General features: G+C 45.8%; 1 protein-coding gene across 3 annotated transcripts in view; it reads right to left on the bottom strand.

Annotated features, from left to right (window-relative positions):
* The window catches only part of adamtsl5 (ADAMTS like 5), a 60,629-nt gene that overhangs the window by 17,038 nt on the left and 19,600 nt on the right, over positions 1-23,991 (bottom strand). For 2 of the 3 annotated variants that reach the window (XM_029768046.1, XM_029768048.1), the window contains exons 2-8: positions 16,922-16,974; positions 16,377-16,452; positions 10,366-10,526; positions 9,429-9,489; positions 8,088-8,193; positions 7,318-7,445; positions 2,130-2,250 (exon numbers count right to left, since the gene is read on the bottom strand). In XM_029768046.1, coding sequence (XP_029623906.1) covers positions 2,130-2,250; positions 7,318-7,445; positions 8,088-8,193; positions 9,429-9,489; positions 10,366-10,526; positions 16,377-16,452; positions 16,922-16,974 — 706 coding nt within the window. The remainder of the gene's footprint in view (positions 1-2,129; positions 2,251-7,317; positions 7,446-8,087; positions 8,194-9,428; positions 9,490-10,365; positions 10,527-16,376; positions 16,453-16,921; positions 16,975-23,991) is intronic. The other variant, XM_029768047.1, reaches the window with a different exon arrangement.

Here is a 23,991-nt window from a genome sequence, read left to right as displayed (position 1 = left end):
GCAAAAGTAGGACAAATCCAACTCATGCAAACTTTCATCAAAACACCACCGCCTAATGCAGCAGATGCAATGGTGAGGACTGGTTATATCCATCCATCTATGGTTCAGACTTTCTCCATTGAAAATGAATGAATTCCGTAGAATCGCAAAGATTTTGCCATGTTGTGTGAAGAGCTGGAGTAAGTCAGCTGTTCTACAACACAACATTCTTCAACTGTCTAGTTTTGTCTCGTCTCTCCTTACGTCAGCTCTACACCACATGGCTGTAGAGTTATGAACTGATCTAGATGTATGTGATAGATCTGCACAGGGCTGTAGAGTTATGAAACTGATCTAGATGTATTTTTGTGTTTGTGCTAGGCTGGAACAAAGATCTTCACACAATTTGGCCACCAAGGTGCCTATCCTGTAGAGTTCAGCTGTAGGGTTTGAGTTATCAACCTGGAGTCAGGGTTCTGTTCCGCCTCCGGTTAACATTAGAGAGTTATAGCCTGACCGTGATGATTATTTGAATCGGGTGAGTTAGTACTGGGCTGGAACAAACACCTGCACACCAGCCGTGCCTGCCCTTAAGAAGATCTTATAAAGTTAGAAAAGGTAAGATAAATGTATGAAGTCACTCTGGATAAGAGCGTCTGCTAAATGACTAGAATATAAATGTATGACGTGACTACTGTCACTAGTGACTACTGTCACTACTGTAAGTCACTCTGGATAAGAGCGTCTGCTAAATGACTAGAATATGAAGTCACTACTGTAAGTCACGCTGGATAAGAGCGTCTGCTAAATGACTAGAATATAAATGTATGTATAGCTTGACCGTGATGAGTTCTCTGGGCCCTTGGCTTTTGACCCTGTGGGAAGCAATGACTACACCCAGCGGCATCAAATCTGTTATGCCTCATTGGGACACACAGCTGCAGGAGGAGAGAAAACCCAGCAAGCCCTCCTAGGCTGCCCAGGCACTCAAACAAAGCCTCCTTTATCTCCATGTTGTCTCCTCACTCAAGCTGAACCATCATGAAGCAGTACAGTCTCTCTTCAGTCACTGTGCCCACACACGGCGCCAGCTCAAGAGAAGATTCTGTTTCAGAATGGAGCGCAGTGCCAAATCACACGCCAGAGGTGTTGGCCTCTCTGTGTGTGTGTTTGTATGTGTGTGTGTCTGTATGTGCGTGTCTGTGTGTAGAGGGGAGGGGGGATTTATTCTTGTGTATTCTTGTTTGGGTGCCTGTGTCTGCCTTTGATAGAGACAGAGTGCACGTGTGTGTCCGTCTTTCTCTGCTGCTTGAACACTCGGTCACTGTCCTGCAGGAATCGCTTAGGTTGAGAATTCCGTGGCGGAGAGCCAGAGCTTAGAGTTCGGGGGCCTCTGCTTTGGCCCTCAGAACACACACACACACACACACACACACACACACACACACACACTGCATTTATGGGCCTAGAGTAACATTCTGTTTCTTAGAGTGCAGCACGTACCATTAGTGTCCCTTATCCAAACTTCATGAATCCAGCTTTGACTAAACATATGCACTGAGTGTACAAAACATTAGGAACCTGCTCTTTCCATGACATACACTGACCAAGTGAATTCTATGATCCCTTATTGATGCCACCTGTTAAATCCACTTCAATCAGTGTAGATGAAGGAGAGGAGACAGATCAAAGAAGGGGTTTTAAGCCTTGAGACAATTCAGACATGGAGGGTGTGTGCCATTCAGAGGGTGAATGGTCAAGACAAAAGATTGAAGTGTCTTTGAACGGGGTATGGTAGTAGGTGCCAGGCGTAACGGTTTGAGTCAAGAACTGCACCGCTACTGGGTTTTTCACGCTCAACAGTTTCCTGTGTGAATCAATGGTCCACCATCCAAAGGACATCCAGCCAACTTGACACAACCATGGGAAACATTGGAGTCAACATGGGACAGCATCCCTGTGGAATGCTTTCAACACCTTGTAGAGTCCATGCCCCGACAGATTGAGGCTGTTCTGAGGGCAAAGGGGGGTGCAACCAAATATTAGGAAGTTTCTAATGTTTTGTACATTCAGTGTGTCAGCCTTTGACATTTTGTTTGCTCTGTCTATGCTTCGAGGTTGTGTGTGAGTGTGCACGCGCGAATGTGTACCTGCTCCCTGTGCATTCTGGTACACACTCCTGTGGTGTAGACAGGTGGAGTTCTGTCCTCCACACACCATACAGGCATCCTCCTGCTGGTCCGAGCCCAGGATCAGGTCACAGCCCGGTGTCTGCACAACACAGACAACACACAGGCAACGTTTAGGCAACACAGAGGCAACGTTCAGACAACACAGAGACAATGAACATAAAACCAGACACACATAACAGACAAAGCAACAAAAAAAATCTAGGTTGAAAACCAAATAGAGCACCCCGAGATACCACCTGAAAAACAGAGCACCACCAACTGCTGATGGACTTGTTAAACGTAGACTCAGTGAAATGCCACAAGCAGCACCGCAGATATTGAGATGAGCGAGATGCAAGACTTCCCTCTCACACAGTCACACACAGCATCTGCGTATGTACACGGGTTCGCTTTACGCTATTACAACGTGGGAGCCACGGGACCAAAATGGCTGAGAATTTGTGCCTCGCTCTTCAACGCTCTTAGTTGTTGCGGAAATTGACCCACTCTGCTGTTTACTTTCTGCATTTATGTCATATCGCTGAGTCTACCTTTAAGGGACGATCACTCCGGGTACCTGATTAGACTGGACAGGCTCTTTTACTATGCCTCAGACACACAGCTTTATGACTGGGTTTTCATCGTGACACATTCACACCACGTCAGGGAGTTCAGAGTCAGTAATCCTTTGGCAGAAAAGAGCCTATGGAAAAGTCTAGTTGTTTTCTCCTTTCTCTGTAAAAGTGGGACTGACCTCTGACCCCGGCTTGGGCAGGCTGACCCCCAATATATCAGTCCAGGCCTAAAGTTCAGGGGTGATGATTGGCGGGTTAAAGGTCCCATAAGAAGTCAGGGGTGTGTCATGTAAACAGACAGCCCTTCCACCTACGGCAGAATTGCAGTAATCGTAAAGCAATTCTAGTTGAGGGGTGCAGGTTTTCTACAACACCACAAAACTCAGAAGGCTTCAGAATAATTCTGAACAGGAAGTAGTGCATGTAGATAATACCACACCAACATTTCTTAGAAGACGGTGACCTAGCGATGGAGGTAAGTTGAAGATGTGGATGTTTTTTCCACTACATAAAAGGACAAGGGCCACAGCACTAATTAACTATGTCCATGTAGTCAGATGTTGCTCTATGGTGAACATCCCCACTGTCTCTGTTAAAGCATGTTCCACTCTCCCTCCACACTGTCTCTGTTAAAGCATGTTCCACTCTCCCTCCACACTGTCTCTGTTAAAGCATGTTCCACTCTCCCTCCACACTGTCTCTGTTAAAGCATGTTCCACTCTCCCTCCACACCGTCTCTGTTAAAGCATGTTCCACTCTCCCTCCACACTGTCTCTGTTGAAGCATGTTCCACTCTCCCTCCACACTGTCTCTGTTGAAGCATGTTCCACTCTCCCTCCACACTGTCTCTGTTGAAGCATGTTCCACTCTCCCTCCACACTGTCTCTGTTGAAGCATGTTCCACTCTCCCTCCACACTGTCTCTGTTGAAGCATGTTCCACTCTCCCTCCACACTGTCTCTGTTGAAGCATGTTCCACTCTCCCTCCACACTGTCTCTGTTGAAGCATGTTCCACTCTCCCTCCACACTGTCTCTGTTGAAGCATGTTCCACTCTCCCTCCACACTGTCTCTGTTGAAGCATGTTCCACTCTCCCTCCACACTGTCTCTGTTGAAGCATGTTCCACTCTCCCTCCACACCGTCTCTGTTGAAGCATGTTCTTCTGCTGTGCTCTAAGGGCTATATGTGGTTAGGCAGCAGTAGTCTCACACTATGACCAGCTAACTCTAACCATTCTATAGAGAGGCCAGTGCTGTACCTTCTGTGACAGAGGGTTCACACACAGATATGCACTCACGCATGCATGCACACACCCGGAAAAGTGCATGTACACACAAACCTGCCCTATTTTGTATAGTATTTGAAAGTATTTACTTGGATATACCACAGAGGCACAAAGAGGGACTGGTGACAAGGGAAGCTGGTGAGTGATGGAGGAGAGACGAGATGTGGAGAGGAGAGACATGAAGAGGAGAGACAAGAAGAGGAGAGACATGAAGAGGAGAGACATGAAGAGGAGAGACATGAAGAGGAGACGTGGAGAGGAGACGTGGAGAGGAGAGACGAGGAGAGACGTGGAGAGGAGAGAAGAAAAAAGAGAGATGAGGAGAGACAAGGAGAGATGAGGAGAGACGTGGAGAGGAGAGACGTGTAGAGGAGAGACGAGGAGAGACGAGGAGAGATGAGGAGAGACGTGGAGAGGAGAGACGTGTAGAGGAGAGACGAGGAGAGACGAGGAGAGATGAGGAGAGAAGAAAAAAGAGAGACGAGGAGAGGAGAAATACCAACCATACAAAGCACTTTGAAGCCTGGTGAAAAGCATCATATAAATAGAAATCATTCTTATAATAATAATTATATTAAACATTCAGAGAGAGAAGATTCTTTTACATTTTAAATGTAACCTTTATTTAACCAGCTAGTCAGTTAAGAACAAATTCTTATTTACAATGACGGCCTACCGGGAAACAGTGGGTTAACTGCCTTGTTTTGGGGCAGAGTGACAGATTTTTATCTTGTCAGTTTGGGGATTTGATCCAGCAACGGTTACTGGCCCAACGCTCTAACCACTAGGCTACCTGCCGCCCCAGATTCAAGTGGGCCTTTGTGTATGTTTGAGTGTGTGTCTCCGTCTGTGTGTGTGTGTGTGCGCGTGTGTAAAGGGGTCATTTGCTTGCTACACCCCAGTCAGATTACAATCTGTATGTTCCTCCTGCAGTGCAGAGAAAACCAATCAAGTGGGAAACATAATTGTCTACCCCTCACACACACACACAGTGAATCTGTGTACGCAACAGTATATGAATCAACACAACAAGCTACCTGAGTGCATGAGGCACTCTTTATTGTATACATGAATACACATACACACCATATTTAGTCCAGGCAGCTATGTGTAGTGTGGGCCTGAACTCAATCTGTGTCACGCTGCCTTGCAGACCAGCTGGACTCTGCATCTGCTTCCTGTCCTAGACCACGTCCCCTGGGACCTCAGACAGTTTAGGACCACCGCTGACCTCACGACCAATAAATCCCCTCATACACGTCAACACACACACAGACATAAAGACCAACATGCTAATGGTCACACTCCTACACTTCTCTACACACACACACACACACACACACACACACACACACAGACGTTTTGATTTTGGGATTTGATAGAGGACCATAATGTACTAATGACCAAAGCCTCAACCTCAGGGGAGAGAATTGAATTTCCAATCATCTCCGTCTGCTGGAGTGTGTGTGTGGGGGGATGGGAGAACCCTATTACTGAGGTGTGTGTGTGGGGGGATGGGAGAACCCTATTACTGAGGTGTGTGTGTGGGGGGATAAGAGAAACCTATTACTGAGGTGTGTGTGTGGGGGGGATGGGAGAACCCTATTACTGAGGTGTGTGTGGGGGGGGATGGGAGAACCCTATTACTGAGGTGTGTGTGGGGGGGGATGGGAGAACCCTATTACTGAGGTGTGTGTGGGGGGGATGGGAGAACCCTATTACTGAGGTGTGTGTGGGGGGGATGGGAGAACCCTATTACTGAGGTGTGTGTGGGGGGATGGGAGAACCCTATTACTGAGGTGTGTGTGTGGGGGGAATGGGAGAACCCTATTACTGAGGTGTGTGTGGGGGGGATGGGAGAACCCTATTACTGAGGTGTGTGTGTGGGGGGGGGATGGGAGAACCCTATTACTGAGGTGTGTGTGGGGGGGGGGGGGGGATGGGAGAACCCTATTACTGAGGTGTGTGTGGGGGGGGGGGATGATGGGAGAACCCTATTACTGAGGTGTGTGTGGGGGGGGGATGGGAGAACCCTATTACTGAGGTGTGTGTGGGGGGGGGATGGGAGAACCCTATTACTGAGGTGTGTGTGGGGGGGATGGGAGAACCCTATTACTGAGGTGTGTGTGGGGGGGATGGGAGAACCCTATTACTGAGGTGTGTGTGGGGGGGATGGGAGAACCCTATTACTGAGGTGTGTGTGGGGGGATGGGAGAACCCTATTACTGAGGTGTGTGTGGGGGGATGGGAGAACCCTATTACTGAGGTGTGTGTGTGTGTGGGGGATGAGAGAACCCTATTACTGAGGTGTGTGTGTGTGTGGGGGATGAGAGAACCCTATTACTGATGTGTGTGTGTGTGTGGGGGATGAGAGAACCCTATTACTGATGTGTGTGTGGGGGGGGGATGAGAGAACCCTATTACTGAGGTGTGTGTGTGTGGGGGATGGGAGAACCCTATTACTGAGGTGTGTGTGGGGGGGATGGGAGAACCCTATTACTGAGGTGTGTGTGTGGGGGGATGGGAGAACCCTATTACTGAGGTGTGTGTGGGGGGATGGGAGAACCATATTACTGAGGTGTGTGTGGGGGGATGGGAGAACCATATTACTGATGTGTGTGGGGGGATGGGAGAACCCTATTACTGAGGTGTGTGTGGGGGGATGGGAGAACCCTATTACTGAGGTGTGTGCGTGCGTCCCTGAAAGGGCCCCTCATGCATCCCTTGTTGCATTGTTCCATATACACAGAGCAACAACATGTTTGTGTGTGTGTGTGTCTTTCTCTGCTGCTTGAACACTCGTCACTGTCCTGCAGGAACCACTTAGGTTGAGAATTCTGTGGCGGAGGGCCAGAACTTAGAGTTTGGGGGCCTCTGCTTTGACCTTCTGCTTTGACCCTTTGAACACACACACACACACACACACACACACACACACAGTGCATGTATGGGCCTAGAGTAACAGTCTGTGTTTGTGTGTGTGTGTGTGTGTGTGTGTGTGTGTGTGTGTGTGTGTGTGTGTGTGTGTGTGTGGGGGGGGGGGGGGGGGGGGCTGGTCCTAAAGCACAGGATGAGTAAACTACTCCTAAGGGAACCAGCGGAAATGGTCAACACAGTCCCACTACTGTCCAGACAGAGACAGTCCCAATACTGTCCAGACAGAGACAGTCCCAATACTGTCCAGACAGAGAGAAAAGGGATGCAAGAGTGTGTGCTTTTGATTCCGGTACTGCCTGACACACACACACAGTGAGACCACCTCTCTGCATAGTGGACACACACACACACACACAAAATTGTCACTCACCAAGCATTTTCCATTGACACACACATCTCCAGCCTCTTTACTGCAGGCAGTGCCGTCCAGGACGCGACCAAAGTTGTAGTAGAAGTTGTGACCCTGGGCCAGACAGCTCAGCTCACACGGGTTAGAACCTTAGGTTAGGAGGTGGTATTACAAGACAATGTAAACATACACATATATACAACCTCCTCGCTGACAGACATTACCTCTCACATACAACTAACCAGTACAGTTACTAGAAAGTTGGGTGAGTCACGTTACTGGCTATTCTAGTCTATTTTCTCCTAGCTGTAGTACTGCAGTACAGGGTTTAAAAGAACTGTACATTTTAATGGATGGAAAGAGGTAACTAGTAGCAGGTGGAGGACAGATGGGAATGGAAGGAGGTAGGAGAACGGGGGAAGGAGGTAGGAGAACGGGGGAAGGAGGTAGGAGAACGGGGGAAGGAGGTAGGAGAACGGGGGAAGGAGGTAGGAGAACGGGGGAAGGAGGTAGGAGAACGGGGGAAGGAGGTAGGAGAACGGGGGAAGGAGGTAGGAGAACGGGGGAAGGAGGTAGGAGAACGGGGGAAGGAGGTAGGAGAACGGGGAAGGAGGTAGGAAGGGGGGGAGTAGTAGTGGTGGGGGTAGGGTGCAGAGGGGAAAGGGTGAAACAGGTCAGTGGAGAGTATGGACTGAACTCATAATACAGATGTGGCCAAACGACAAGCAGATTTCCCAATGGACACATGCCACATTTAGTGTGCGCACACACACGCATCATGCCTCACCGACCTCCATGGAAGGTGGTCCATCTGTAACTGTTTCCAGTCACCAGCGGTCTGTCGTTGTAGGCAGAACACTGCATCTCCCTGAAGTCCTCTGAGCCCCCAGCACACCCCTACAGCAGACAGATATACAGTAGAGACCTGGTTACCCAGTGCTATGCACTCACATATGCATGCCTCAACACCTTATGTTAATATGTTTAATATACTGTACCCAATACTGACTCACTGTCTAAACACACATGTACACACCCATACGTCTGACAGAGGATCCTCGCCGTATACCTTCCAAGGTAACCAACGTCTTGGACGGTATATCTTCAAGATTATATACCACGAAAATATACTATTCACTGAGGGTGTAGATGAAAACTCTGTTGTATCCATCTATTTATGGGACTCAGATAGAAGCATATGTACTGTTCATATAGTATCAGGAGCTCAACTTGTGTACAGTACAATGGAGTGACAGGTTCATGTTTCAGTGAAACTGATCACGCCCAGACAGCATACCTGCTTAGTTAAATATAGTAACAGCACAGTTCACATTCACTGAACCAACTTTGTTATCAGCCCTGAAGCACACTTAGCTTATCGTTTCAAAATGTTTGACAACAATACAAAAGTCTGCATCGACCTTTCAGTATAGAAATCCATCATTCAAAAGTTGTGATCCGGATTACACATTTTTTTAAGGAGAACAGATGTATTTTTCCTTCGGTTTGGTTATTCTTAGACAGTGAAGAAAGGGAGAAAGCAGAAAGGGATGATGCAGGGTTGAAAGTGACTTTAGGGCGGACCAGGAATCAAACCCTTGTGTCTTGGGGCAAAGCGTGAATGGGGGTCTGCAGTAGACAGCACATAACAAGTTACAGTTACAACGAGATTGTAACACGTAGTGGAATCTCAAACTCCAAAAAAAAGCAACAAGTGACAAATTGATAGGTTACAAATTCCTGTCATACACACAAGGCCGACGCAGAGATACAGATCTGTTTGTGACTTAGCCAACTCCTCATTCTGTTGTGTTTATCCATTGTCTTGCCAGCGTGTCGTGTAGGCCTACGGCAGGACTCAGAGGAGTTCTCACTTCAACAGATGAGACCAGGGACGTGCTAATTAGACTAAAGGGACTTCCTGGACTCATCCAAAACAAAATGCTCCTTTAAATGTTCCTTTCCTAAATGTTTTAAACCGTTTTCCATTGCGAGCCGTACACAAGCTTGACACTCACTTGGCTGCATGATATTCTGGATGTTGTATTGGGCCAGTAGGTCTTGGCATGATAGACGTGCAAACACAGCATACTGGTTTCCCTGTGTGGTGATGTCATCGTGTTGACACATACCTTGGTGTTGCAGATCTTGTATTGTCTGGGGTCTCCTGAACATGGTCCGCCAACTGGGTTCCTGGGACAGAGTTCAGTCATTTATGAAAATGACAATGACTTAGAAATAAGGAGGGTTCTATGGTGTAACAATCAAATAAATGCTATTACGGTTAGCCTGATGTCCCGTGGGCAGATTCTGTGTGTAGACCGAGAGAATCTGCCAGGACTGAATGGGATGTGTGAGATCCGAGCAGCATTAGTTCATTTTTTTTGTCACTGGTTATTTGGATGAATCAGGATTGGGAAAAGGTGATGCTTAAACTGATTCGCCTCGAGTGCTTTGCACCTGTGCCCACACGGATCGGATGGGAAGGGGGGGCTTTGCCTGAGAGTTTCCTTTTGCAACAGGGGGAGACATGGTTTTTGCTGGAAATTACAATTTCTAATATATATGCACACCAAAGTTAAACATGCAGTTGTCCAAATTCCGTGAGATTTTACTTCTGCTTTAACAGAGATTACTGTAAGCCTACTGAACACAGGGATGAGCCTCCAGCCAAATGTTTTCATTTGAGAAGTAGTAAATCTGACTGGGGCCATTGTGGTCAAAATGTTAAAGGCCCTGTCCAGTTAAAAACTTGATCTTTCTATGTTTTATATTTCCTCAAAATAAGGTTGGAATAATACTGTGAAATTGTGAAAATTATGATAATGCACTTTTAGTTTAAGACTGTACACTTATGGGTACACTAAATAAGGCCACTGGTCATCCCATTACAGAAATCTGACTTCAATTGGAAAGTTTGTGGTAGTCATTGTGTTCTCATGTTTTATTACTAGATAGACCACAGCAAATACAGAGAAAGCAGCATACAAAGACATTTACTTACATTTTTTGAGGATTAACCTGTTTGAAACAGGTCTCTGTTGTGATTGGACCATCCCTGGTTCTTACCTGGTGATGCAGGTGCGTGTACGCACAGAGGCCCCTCCCCCACATGACCGCGAGCACACGGACCAGCCATTCCACGATGCCCATTCATTCCTGTAGTGCAGCTGTCGTCGGGCACGCGCTGAACGACCCTCTGAAGGACCCCACGCAGACACCCAGGAAGACTGAGACACAGAAGATCAGAGGTCAACATCGTTTATTGACGTAAAGTAAACTAGACTCTATCTATTGATATATTTGTAATGGTTCACATACATTAAACAGCACTCTGCATCAACTGATTATTCATTGATTCCTACAGAACTGATCCAAAGGGCCAAGGCCATTAGCTTATTGGTTGGAGAATGGATTCTCTAGGGCCCCAATTATGATTCCTTAGAAGATACGTCACTTTGGATTGAACGATTGGCTGATTGATTTGGTCATTCAACAATACACTTAGACAACAGTCAAATCAGTTTCCGTTATTACCACTCACATATTATGATTAAAGCAGTACATTCATTCCAAATGATTGAGCATGAACATGTATTGCCAGAATAAATCAAACAACTCTCCCCATTGTGGAGCTCTGGGCCCATATTCATAAAGGTTGAGTTCATGCCTGACTGCATTGCAGACGCATAGCAGATCTTACCATGCCTGGATAAGTATTTAACATATCACACTGTGTGCGTGTGTGAGAGAGAGAGTGTGAGTGAGTGAGTGAGTGAGTGAGTGAGTGAGTGAGTGAGTGAGTGAGTGAGTGAGTGAGTGAGTGAGTGAGTGAGTGAGAGAGAGAGTGAAAGCGAGGTATAGGTGAGGTAAATGCCATGTATGTGTGAAAGGGGTGTAGTGTGTGTGTGTGTGTGTGTGTGTGTGTGTGTGTGTGTGTGTGTGTGTTTGTACACATCCTGCTACCTGTCAACAAGATCACCTTGGGGAAGCCAGTTGTTTAGTGCTGTATATAAAAACTTCATCACATAAATCTATTTCAAGACTGTGTGTGCGTGTACCTGCACCCCTATGTGACAACTGTAAACACAGCCAAACAACAAAATGATGAGAGAACTACAAGGTTAATTTTCAAAAGCCTTTCAGGGTTTCCCTGGAGGTGGATTTAAACTGGCAGTGATCCATCTTATCTTTCACCAGGAAGCAGAGCATGGGCTTCAAAACCTTTCACTTATAGTACACATTAATATGTATCACTAACCGACAAACATATCCACTTCTACTGAAAGCATTGCTGTGCACGTACGTGGTTGACACCTGTGCCAAAGGTGTGTGTTCACCCTGTCTGACTTCCTGGTTGGCTACTATTGGCCCGGTTTCAGATCAATCAGTTCCCTTGTTGTGCATAGCTGTAAGCAATATGGTTATATCCCCACCTATCTCTCTGAGAGCCCTAGCCCTGGGTGGAGTTTAGGCCATATTATTTCTATACTAATCAGGTATTTTCAGGTCAATGGGGGGGAGTCACTAAGGGCCAAGTGAGTGGATTGGAAATCGGCCCCAAAGTCTGACTCTTTCTAACTGACAGAGTCAGGTTTCCCTCTGTTAAGGTTCAGGAGTGACTAGTCTAGAGGACTACATTACACACTCCATCATATGGTCCATGGCAGGATGACCTGGGGTTACCACCACCGCCAGTTAAATTAGCATCGATAAAGTTGGAGATAGGAAGGCCCGGCATTCTAGATGAATGAAAACAACCTCTGACCTTTCCAAACACCCCCCAATCCCCTTTATTATCCCCTTATCCCTCAATCTATTCCGGGAGAGGTGATTGAAGGTAAGGTACAGCGAATCAGGAATCCCTTCACTTCTACAGAGTAAATAAGTCATCTTTGTCCGAGCCAAAACAGCCCATAGGACAGGAGCCCATCTCCTATTTCCGTAGTGTGAGGCAGCTTGATGTACACCCCTTGGACAGGATGCTATGCTAGTCTGTCGCAGGGCCTTACCGCCAAACTATCTCCCTACTGTTGAGTGCCAAGCAGAGAGCCCTGGTTTTTAGAGTCTTTGGTATGACTCGACCAGGAAACAAACCCACAACCTTCCAATCTCAATCTCTTCTTGGACTCCCGAGTGGTGCAGTGGTCTAAGGTACTGCATCTCAGTGCAAAAGTCCCTGGTTCGAATCCAGGCTGTCACATCTGTCTTTGATTGGGAGTCCCATAGGGTGGCGCACAATTGGCCCAGCGTTGTCTGGGTTTGGCCGGGGTAGGCCGTCATTGTAAATAAAAATTTGTTCTTAACTGACTTGTCTTGTTAAATAAAGGTTAAATATAAAATCAATTTAAAAAGGCGGATAGTCTAACCACAAGACCTCTGAATTGAACGCTCTCAGAGTGGCTTATAGGTAATCAGGTTGACCTGGATGCCAGAATGGATGGACGTCTCAGGGTAGGAGTGCTGATCTAGGATCAGGTCCCCCGTCTATGTAATCTTATTCATTGAGATTCAAAAAGGGAAGACGGATCCTAAATTAACACTAGGTTTACTTAGCGGTTAGACTAGATTGTGGATTTGTGGCTGTAGGAACATGCGCATAAACTAATCCCAGAGAAGATTCAGGAGAACAGAACTGTGCTGATCTAGGATCAGTTTTGCCTTGTAGATGGAATATTCGTACATGGACAGGACATCGTGGATCAACAGTTCTACTCATACAGAATAGGAAGCAGATACAAAACGTAATTCACACCATTTCTATTCACAACTTTATCAAGGTAGATTGTTGTTTTTCAAGTGTATAATTTTGATGCATCTGAATGACTCAGGTAAGACTCTGGTAAGAGTTAAGGTAAGAGAATAAAGACTTCCACAAGTTGAATAGTTGTTTGTGTAACATGGTGGATGGATAAAGCACAGGGGAGCAGCATTATACAGAGTGCTGGCCTTTCTTTATACATGGTGCATTTTTGCCCAGCACCTGTGTGTAGCAACACGCCACAGGTTCATGGTCTGGTGACGAGGTGGCCCTGCCTGCGACTTCAAAATCAATGTCAAGTCTATAATGGTGTACTCCCTGTTCACCCAAGAGTGTGTGGCCAGGCACGTCTCCAACTCAATCATCAAGTTTGCTGACAACACAACAGTGGTAGGCCTGATTACCAACAATGATGAGACATCCTACAGGGAGGAGGTGAGAGTGCTGGTGGAGTGGTGCCAGGAAAATAACCTCTCCCTCAACATCAACAAAACAAAGGAGCTGATCGTAGACTACAGGAGACAGCAGAGAGAGCACGCCCCCATCCACATCGATGGAGAGGGTAAAAGGTTTCATGTTCCTCGGCGTGCACATCACTGGTGTCCTGAAATGGTCTCTTCACACAGACGGACAGTGTGGTGAAGAAGGCGCAACAGCGCCTCTTCAACATCAGGAGGCTGAAAAAATGTGGCTTGGCCCCTAAGACCCTCACAAACTTGCACCATTGAGAGCATCCTGTCGGGCTGTATCACCGCCTGGTACGGCAATCGCATCGCCCGCAACTGCAGGGCTCTCCAGAGGGTGGTGTAGTCAGCCCAACGCTTCATCGGGGCACATTGCCTGCCCTCCAGGACATCTACAGCACCCGTTGTCACAGGAAGGCCAAGAAGATCAAGGACCTCAGCCCTCCGAGACACGGCCTGTTCCCCCCGCTACCATCTAGAAGGAGGAGACAGTACAGGTGCATCAAGAGACTGGGTCCATCAAATCTGGGACCGAGAGTCACTACTAGCCGGACTCAGCCCAGTACCCTGCCCTGAACCTCAGACACGGTCACTAGCCGGCTACCACCGGGTACTCTACCCCACACCTTAGAGATCACTGCCCTATGTACATAGAGTCATTGAACACTGGTCACTTTAATAATGTTTACATACTGTTTTACCTAATGAACATGTATATAGTGTATTCTAGTCATGGCTCATCCTATATAACCACTGCTATACACACCTTTCTATTCAGATACTGTCCATAGTCTACACACATCATTCACATACATCTACAGTGCCTTCAGAAAGTATTCATACCCCTTGATTTTTCCAAATATTGTTGTGTTACAAAGTGGGATTAAAATGTATTTAGTAATCATTTTTTATTAAATGATCTGACCAAAATACTCTATAGTCTTGATTTCCTGTTGTGTTTTTTATTTATTTGTTATATCTTGTTTATTATTTGTGTACTTGTTTGACATGATACTGCATTGTTAGGAGCTAGTAACTTAAGCATTTCACTGCAACCTCTATAAAATATGCGACCAATAAACTTTGATTTGAGACTTTGGTCTCTACCGTGGGTGACCCGGGTTCAGATCCCGCCCATGACATGATTTCACCTTAGTTGACTTGAAGAGTTTGGCACATGCCTACCTTAGTCGGACAAAAACCTGTAAAGTGCTCCATTTGATCACTCCCCTTTTCACTATAGCCCAGTCAGTCAGAGGAATGACACTGGTGATTGGCTGAGGGTTAACAGACATGGCTGGGCAATGGTTGACTGCCTCTGCCACCTGAGGGTAGTGTGTGTGTGTGTGTGTGTGTGTGTGTGTGTGTGTGTGTGTGTGTGTGTGAGTGTGAGAGAGAGAGAGAGAGAGAGAGAGAGTAAGAGTGAAAGAAGGAAAGAAAGAATCCAGGACCAACAGATGGTGTTAACAAGGCTGTAAATTCAACCTCAAGTTCAGTTTGCTGCCACATTTAGTGGGACCAGCGTTTAAAACCGGCCTGTCTGTGTGTCAACATTCTGAGGGAAACTAGAGAGGAAGGCACTTGGCTTTGACGTCTCTGACGGAGGGACAGCACAGAAGGACTGGATGGAATTCCAAGAGAAAGGCATGTTAATAAAACACAGCTTTGTTTAAGGGGGGGGGGGGGGTGGACAGAGGACTATTTGGGATGTCAGGAGGAGGTGTGTGTGGGGGAGTGTGTATACGTGTGTCAGGAAAGCCTCCTTACCCTCAGGCTCTCCCTGGCAACCAGACAAACAGTGATGAAAGATGGCCGCTCCGCTTGAAGGAGAAGCGAGGGGCAACGCAGCAATTAGAGCATGCCCAGATGGGAGAGAGATGGAGAGTAACTACCAGCCCTATAGGAACATGCCGCCGTCCCCGCCTTCATTAGCAGGCTAAACGCTACACAAACATTCCAATCAGCTCCTTTCTTCCAGAACCTCAGAAGCCGTGCCAGCAGGACCCCTCATCACATCTGATACTAGTTGGAGCACTTTGATTTCTATATTATCTAAATGACCTGGATTTTCCTCAGTGAAACACTGGAGAACAGGCACCCTATTCCTTATATAGGCCACTACTTTTGACCAGGGCCCAGAGGGTTAGGGTTAGTAGTGCACTATATAGGGAATAGGGTGCCATTTGGTACGCAAACTTTCTTCGCACAGATTAGAGCATCTGACTAATTTTACATTTTAGTCATTTTGGACTGTTCTCCTAACAGGCCCTGTTCTCAGACATGTTTCTGCTGTCTTGCCAACTCCTATGGTCATTGTCAAGCCAATAGGAGTTGGCAAGACCGCACAAACAGATCTGGGAGCAGGCTACTGAATGGGGCCTGTGAGTTTATAAAGCGTCCAGCCAGGATGGGTTAAATTTAATTTCACGTCAGCCATTTCAGGGGGATGATTGGAAATGTCCCATTAATGTAGCATTGTGGGGACTTTCATGAACTGACTCAAAACCGTGGGCATCCAGTCAGTAGGTGTTGAGGTGAATCCAAACATTCTTGTTTAATGTTTCCAAAAGCTTTCCTAGCGAAAGTGTTAATATTCATTATTTAGTAGTGTTATCTTGACAACATGAAATCACACGCTCGCAGAACAGTTAAGTGCTTAATTTGACAAATTCTGTTCGTTCACACATATACTGGATAATTGTTACTCTCTCGCGGCTGTGCAGCAGGGCTGTGGAGAGAAATAAGAAACTTCTTTAGCGATGTGAAACCCAGCCCTCAGCAGGCGCTGTGGACATGTCTATCAGTGTTAATGAGGTGTGCTGGAGAAGGGAGTGAAGAGGACAGAACTAACTTACACTGGGCTGGGAGGACTGGCAGACGGCAGAGACCAGCAGGCAGATGAAGGTCAGAGCCTGGCAGAGAGACAACCTCCTGGAGACAGAGACAATAAACAACCTCTGTCAGTTACGCACCCAGCTCTTCTCCATACCAATCACACCATCACATCGATAAACAACCCCGATTAAATCAGAGAGAGAGAGAGAGAAATGAGGGGGGACAGCGAGGGAGAGGTAGGTGAGAGATATGGAGGTGAGAGAGAGGGAAAGCGAAAGAAAGAGTGGGGAGGAGGGAGAGAGAGAAGAGAGATTTTTGATGGTCTTTGACAAATCCTCACTTACAGAAGTTAAAAAACAGAGACAGAGAGATCCTCACAGTAGTTAAACACACAGAGACAGAGACAAAGACAAAGACAGAAAGAGACATCCTCACTGAGTTCAAGACAGAGAGAAAGGCAGAGATACAGAAGGACGAAGAAATCAGGTAAATTATTAAATTCAAGCTATATGTTGTAATATCTAAGCAAGATTCCTGATGCTGTGCATATGTGAATGGCACTAACCCAAGTGCACCCTTGGAGATGTAGAGTGGTACATTTGTAGTGGAGATATCCATCTTGTTGGCAGACATGACAGGCCAGAAGGAAATAGTAAGCAAAAGAGAGAAAGAGAGAAAGAGAGAAAGAGAGAAAGAGAGAGAGAGAGAGTCAGACGTCTGAGACCAGCAGGCAGATGAAGGTCAGAGTCTGTGGCGACCTAAATGCCAGAACTGAACAAGAACCTGACACCCTCAGCACACGGGGACAAACACCTGCCTGGAGGTGACAGCATTCCCTCCCCCATATGCCCCTATGACAACATAACCAACAAAAACTGGTCACAACTCCTGCAGATCTGTCACACGCTGGTTATGTACATAGTCAATGGTAGGCTTCGAGGGGACTCCTATGGTAGGTACACCTACAGCTCATCTCCTGGCAGTAGTACTGTAGACTACTTTATCACTGACCTCAACCCAGAGTCTCTCAGAGCGTTCAGCCCATTGACACCCCTATCAGATCACAGCAAAATGAACAGAGCAATACTCAATCATGAGGCATCAAAGCCAAAGGAACTCAGTTATATTAAGAAATGCTATAGATGGAAGGAATGTAGTGTGGACACCTACCAAAAAACTATTAGGCAACAACAAATTCAATCCTTCTAGACAACTTCTTGGACAAAACGTTCCACTGTAATAGTGAAGGTGTAAATTTGTCAGTAGAAAATGTAAACAGTATATTTCACCTCTCAGCTTCCCTATCTAATCCAAAAAATTCAAAACAGAAAACCGAAGAAAATGAACAACAATGACAAATGATTTGATGAAGAATATAAAAACCAAAGAAAGAAATTGAGAAACCTGTCCAACCAAAAACATAGAGACCCGGAAAACCTGAGTCTACACCTTCACTATGGTGAATCACTAAAACAATACAGAAATAGACTACGGAAAAAGAAGGAACAGCACGTCAGAAATCAGCTCAATGTAACTGAAGAATCCATAGACTCTAACCACTTCTGGGAAAATTAGAAAACACTAAACAACAACACGAAGAATTATCTATCCAAATGGAGATGTATGGGTAAACCACTTCTCCATTCTTTTTGGCTCTATAACAAAGAGCAAAAACATATACATGATCAAATACAAATCTTAGAATCAACTATTAAAGACTACCAGAACCCACTGGATTCTCCAATTACCTTGAATGAGCTACAGGACAAAATAAAAACCCTCCAACCCAAAAAGGCATGTGGTGTTGATAGTATCCTCGATGAAATGATTGTCACGACCTCCGCCGAAGTCGGCTCCTCTCCTTGTTCGGACGGCGTTCGACGTCACCGGCTTTCTAGCCATCGCCGCTCCATTTTTCATTGTTCCATTTGTTTTGTTTTGTTCCGTTCCCTGCACACCTGGTTTACATTCCCAATCACACTGCATGTATTTATTCCTCTGTTCCCCCCATGTCTTTGTGTGAAATTGTTTTTTGTTACGTGTTTCGTGTGTACGCGCCAGGCTGGGTTTTTCCCCGTTGTTCCGAGGTTTTTCCGCGAAGGATGTTTATTGCATAACATTTGATCATTTTTGTGACTTGTACCTTTGGCTGGAGGTTTTGACGCAGTGGCGTCTGTCTGTTTATTGCCTCTACCGAAATAAAGTGTGCGCCTGTTCACAACTCTCTGCTCTCTTGCACCCGACTTCTCCAGTAGCGCACACCTTGACAATGATAAAATATACAGACAACAAATTTAAATCGGCTATACTTAAATTGTTAACATCATCTTTAGCTCTGGAATCTTCCCCAATATTCGGAACCAAGGACTGATAACCCCAATCCACAAAAGTGGAGACAAATTTGACCCCAATAACTACCGTGGGACATGCGTCAACAGCAACCTTGGGAAAAGCCTCTGCATTATCATTAACAGCAGACTCATACATTTCCTCAGTGTAAACAATGTACTGAGCAAATATCAAATTGGCTTTTTACCAAATTAACAAACGTCAGACCACGTATTCACGCTGCACACCCTAATTGACAAACAAACAAACCAAAACAAAGGCAAAGTCTTCTCATGCTTTGTTGATTTCAAAAAAGCCTTCGACTCAATTTGGCATGAAGGTGTGCTATACAAATTGATGGAAAGTGGTGTTGGGGGGGAAAACAGACAACATTATAAAATCCATGTACACAAACAACAAGTGCACGGTTAAAATAGGCAAAAAAACACACATTTCATCCCACAGGGCTGTGGGGTGAGACAGAGATGCAGCTTAAGCCCCACCCTCTTCAACATATATATCAACGAATTGGCGAGGGCACTAGAATAAAAGTTGGCAGCACCCGGCCTCACCCTACTAGAATCTGAAGTCAAATGTCTGTTTGCTGATGATCTGGTGCTTCACCAACCAAGAAGGGCCTACAGCAGCACCTAGATCTTCTGCACAGATTCTGACAGAACAGGGCCCTGACAGTAAATCTCTGTAAGACCAAAATAATGGTGTTCCTAAAAAGGTCCAGTCGCCAGGACCACAAATACAAATTCCATCTAGACACTGTTGCCCTAGAACACAAACTATACATACCTTGGCCTAAACATCAGCACCACAGGTAACTTCCACAAAGCTCTGAACGATCTGAGAGACAAGGCCATCAAAAGGAACATAAAATTTGACATACCAATTAGGATCTGGCTAAAAATACTTAAAATATCAGTTATAGAACCCATTGCCCTTTATGGTTGTGAGGTCTGGGGTCCGCTCACCAACCAATAATTCACAAAATGGGACAAACCCCAAATTGAGACTGCATGCAGAATTATGCAAAAATATCCTCCGTGTACAATGTAAAACACCAAATAATGCATGCAGAGCAGAATTAGGCCGATACCCGCTAATTATAAAAATCCAGAAAAGAGCCATTAAATTCTACAACCACCTAAAAGGAAGCGATTCCCAAACCTTCCATAACAAAGCCATCACCTACAGAGAGATTAACAATTCAGGCCTCACTTAACACAGGAGCCCCGGCTCTAGGGGTCACTGATAATAACAACAAACAAGCTGCCATGCCACTGGGGCCCCTAGGGGCAGGGCAGGAGCCAAAGTCAAGAATGCACCCACACATCATCATCATTAACTCTCTCCCACAGCACCACCAGGGTTCAGCCACCTCCCACCATCATCATCATTAACTCTCTCTCCCACAGCACCACCAGGGTTCAGCCACCTCCCACCATCATCATCATCATCATTAACTCTCTCTCCCACCGCACCCCCAGGGTTCAGCCACCTCCCACCATCATCATCATCATCATTAACTCTCTCCCACAGCACCACCAGGGTTCAGCCACCTCCCACCATCATCATCTACTCTCTCTCCCACAGCACCACCAGGGTTCAGCCACCTCCCACCATCATCATCATCATTAACTCTCTCTCCCACAGCACCACCAGGGTTCAGCCACCTCCCACCACCCCTGACTGTAACACACAACTGTTCTCAAATGTAAGAACTGAGTGTATTTGTGTGTACCCATGCGGATGTGTAATGGGTGTGTTTTCCCAATGCCCTAGAAATGCTAATTCAGTCAAAATAAACAACGTGTGTGTGTGCCAGCTACCTACCTTATTTAACCTTCATTTATACATGTAGGTCAATTAAGAACAAATTGGTATTGACAATGAAGACCTGTCCGCAGTGGCAGAGATGGAAGCAGTACAGGGCAAGACATTGCTTTAGGTTCCATAGCCTATGTTTTAAAATGGTAGGTATACTATTCAGCCTGTTTTAAAATGGTAGGTATACTATTCAGCCTGTTTTATGGTAGGTATACTATTCAGCCTATGACTGCTTATTAAACACATGATACTGCTGATAAAGGACCATGTCTGTCAAAACGTTCCTCCTATAATCAATAGAATGAAGCCAAACACATTGTAAACATGTGTTTGGTACCACTCTATTCCAGCCATTACAATGAGCCCGTCCTCCTAAAGCTCCTCCCACCAGCCTCCTCTGCTGTACAGTTCCCTTCGTTCTTTAGTGATGTTTATTTATTTGAATGACTGCCGTGCTCCATCTGGATATGTGTGGAGATACTCTCTTTGCAATGTGTATGACTGGTAGCACAACTGTATGTCTTGAGCAGCCACTGCCAGCCACAGTCTACTCCCTGTCTGTCCTTATTAACCCGTCTGCATTCGCCTCAAGGATGCTCCGACGATAACCCGAGACCACACACACACACACTTCATTTGACTCGTTACACCCACATGCACACCGGTCATGCGCACACAAACAGGATATCTGTACTTCATCCTCTCCCTGGCTGACACAACCAGGATATCTGTACTTCATCCTCTCCCTGGCTGACACACACAGGATATCTGTACTTCATCCTCTCCCTGGCTGACACACACGGGATATCTGTACTTCATCCTCTCCCTGGCTGACACACACAGGATATCTGTACTTCATCCTCTCCCTGGCTGACACACACAGGATATCTGTACTTCATCCTCTCCCTGGCTGACACACACAGGATATCTGTACTTCATCCTCTCCCTGGCTGACACACACAGGATATCTGTACTTCATCCTCTCCCTGGCTGACACACACAGGATATCTGTACTTCATCCTCTCCCTGGCTGACACACACAGTCACTCTGACTCATCAAAGGCTTCAGTGTGTTTTCTCAAAAATGCCTCAGAAATCCTTGGAAACCCCCCTCTATAAAGGCTTCCTGGTACTGATTTGTTTAGTGCTAACTAACTACTGTTAGTCCATCTGTAAGGAGAGTTGCACAAGTCAAGTGGGTCTGATTTGTCATTTGAGAAACAGCACATGAGTACGTCTCTAATGGTACTTTATTTCCTGCATATGGCTCTGGTAAGAAATGGTGCACTATGGGCCCTATAACTAGAATAGGGTTCCATTTGAGGCGACACTCATACCATTTGTCCAAGTCTCAGTATTAGAGACCACTAGGGTATGTTGATGTTAGATCTCAATCCTCTTCTCCACTTCTCACTCTCTCCTCTCCTCACTTTCTCTCCTCCACTTCTACCCTCCCCTTCTTCCCTTTTCTGTCAATCTCCACTCAAGCCTCATATAAACCGGTCCAGGGGTATAGGCACAGGGCCCACCCAACTACCGGGGAGCCAGGCCAATAAAGCCAGGCCCACACACACTCAGATTGAGCAAAAAATAAATATTTGTATTTATTCATTTAAAAAACAAAATTATGCCCTTTAATTTCCAGTGTTCCAAACAGGACATTATTTGTCTTTTTATCTAAACATACAAACACCATCAGATAGAATTGACAGCAAGCAGTGCACTGGGTTACTCAGATTTGATGAAGTATAACAGAACTCATGACCTGGGATGACATACACTCTCACAGGACCAGTTGACAAAAATAACTAACTGAAAGCCACACCCCCAATAAACCACGAATATGACTGCATTGAGGCATACAGTGCATTCGGACAGTATTCAGACCCTTTAACTTTTTCCACTTTGTTACATTTTTTTTTCTTCAAGTTTTGCTAATAAAAATAAATACATTTAAACTGAAATATCACATTTACATAAATATTCAGACCCTTTACTCAGTACTTTCTTGAAGCACCTTTGGCAGTTATTACAGACTCAAGTCTTCTTGGATATGACATTCCCATTCTTCTCTGCAGATCCTCTCAAGCTCTGTCAGGTTGAATGGGGAGCGTCGTTGCACAGCAATTTTTCAGGTCTCTCCAGAGATGTTCGATCGGGTTCAAGTCCGGGCACTGGCTGGACCACTCAAGAGCATTCAGAGACTTGTCCTGAAGTCATTCCTGCGTTGTCTTGGCTGTGTGCTTAGGGTCAATGTCCTGTTGGAAGCTGAACCTTCGCCCCAGTCTGAGGTCCTGAGTGCTCTAGAGCAGGTTTTCATCAAGGATCTCTCTGTACTTTGTTCCATTCATCTTTCCCTTGATCCTGACAAATCTCCCAGTCCCTGCTGCTGAAAAACCTCCCCACAGCATGATGCTGCCACCACCATGTTTCACCGTAGGGATGGTGCCAGGTTTCCGCCAGACGTGACGCTTGACATTCAGGCCAAAGAGTTCAATCTTGGTTTCATCAGACCGGAGTATCTTGTTTCTCATGGTCTGAGAGTTTTTAGGTGACTTTTGCCAAACTCCAAGCAGACTGTCATGTGCCTTTTACTGAGGAGTGGCTTCCGTCTGGCCACTCTACCATAACGGTCTGATTTGGTGGAGTGCTGACAGAGGAACTCTGGAGCCCTGTCAGAGTGACCACCGGGTTCTTAGTCACCTCCCTGACCAAGTCCCTTCTACCATGATTGCTCAGTTTGGCCGGCTCTAGGAAGAGTCTTGGTGGTTCCAAACTTCTTCCATTTAAGAATGATGGAGGCTAGTGTGTTGTTGGGGACCTTCAATGCAGCAGACATTTTTTGGTACCCTTCCCCAGATCTGTGCCTCGACACAATCCTGTCTAGGAGTTCTAGGGACAATTCCTTCAACCTTATGGCTTGGTTTTTGCTCTGACATGCACTGTCAAATGTGGGATCTTATATAGACAGGTGTGTATCTTTCCAAATCATGTCCAATTTACCACAGGTGGACTCCAATCAAGTTGAAGAAACAACTCAAAGATGATCAATGGAAACAGGATGCACCTGAGCTCAATTTCGAGTCTCATAGCAAAGGGTCTGGATACTTACGTAAATAAGGCTTTTTATATACATTTGAGAACATATCTAAAAACCTGTTTATGGGGTGTTGTGTGTGGATTGATGAGGAAAAATAATAATTTCCTCCATTTTAGAATAAGGCTGTAAGGTAACAAAATGTGGAAAAAGTCAAGGAGTCTGAATACTTTCCGTGTGCACTGTATGTCACTGTGCTTTATGGCTACAGTATATGCATCATACCAGTGCCTAATTTGTTTATTTGGCAAACAAGACAGCTCATAATCCACCTACATTTCTGCAGCCCACCCACCAATGAATTTCTGGCAATGCCAATGCACCGGACTAGGAACCATGTTTTTTCCTAGGTCTCCCTTCAGTCTATTTGG

This window comes from Salmo trutta, chromosome 12 (assembly GCF_901001165.1).
Source record: "Salmo trutta chromosome 12, fSalTru1.1, whole genome shotgun sequence".
Lineage (NCBI taxonomy): Eukaryota > Metazoa > Chordata > Actinopteri > Salmoniformes > Salmonidae > Salmo > Salmo trutta.
This window is presented reverse-complemented; position numbering and strand designations above follow the sequence as displayed.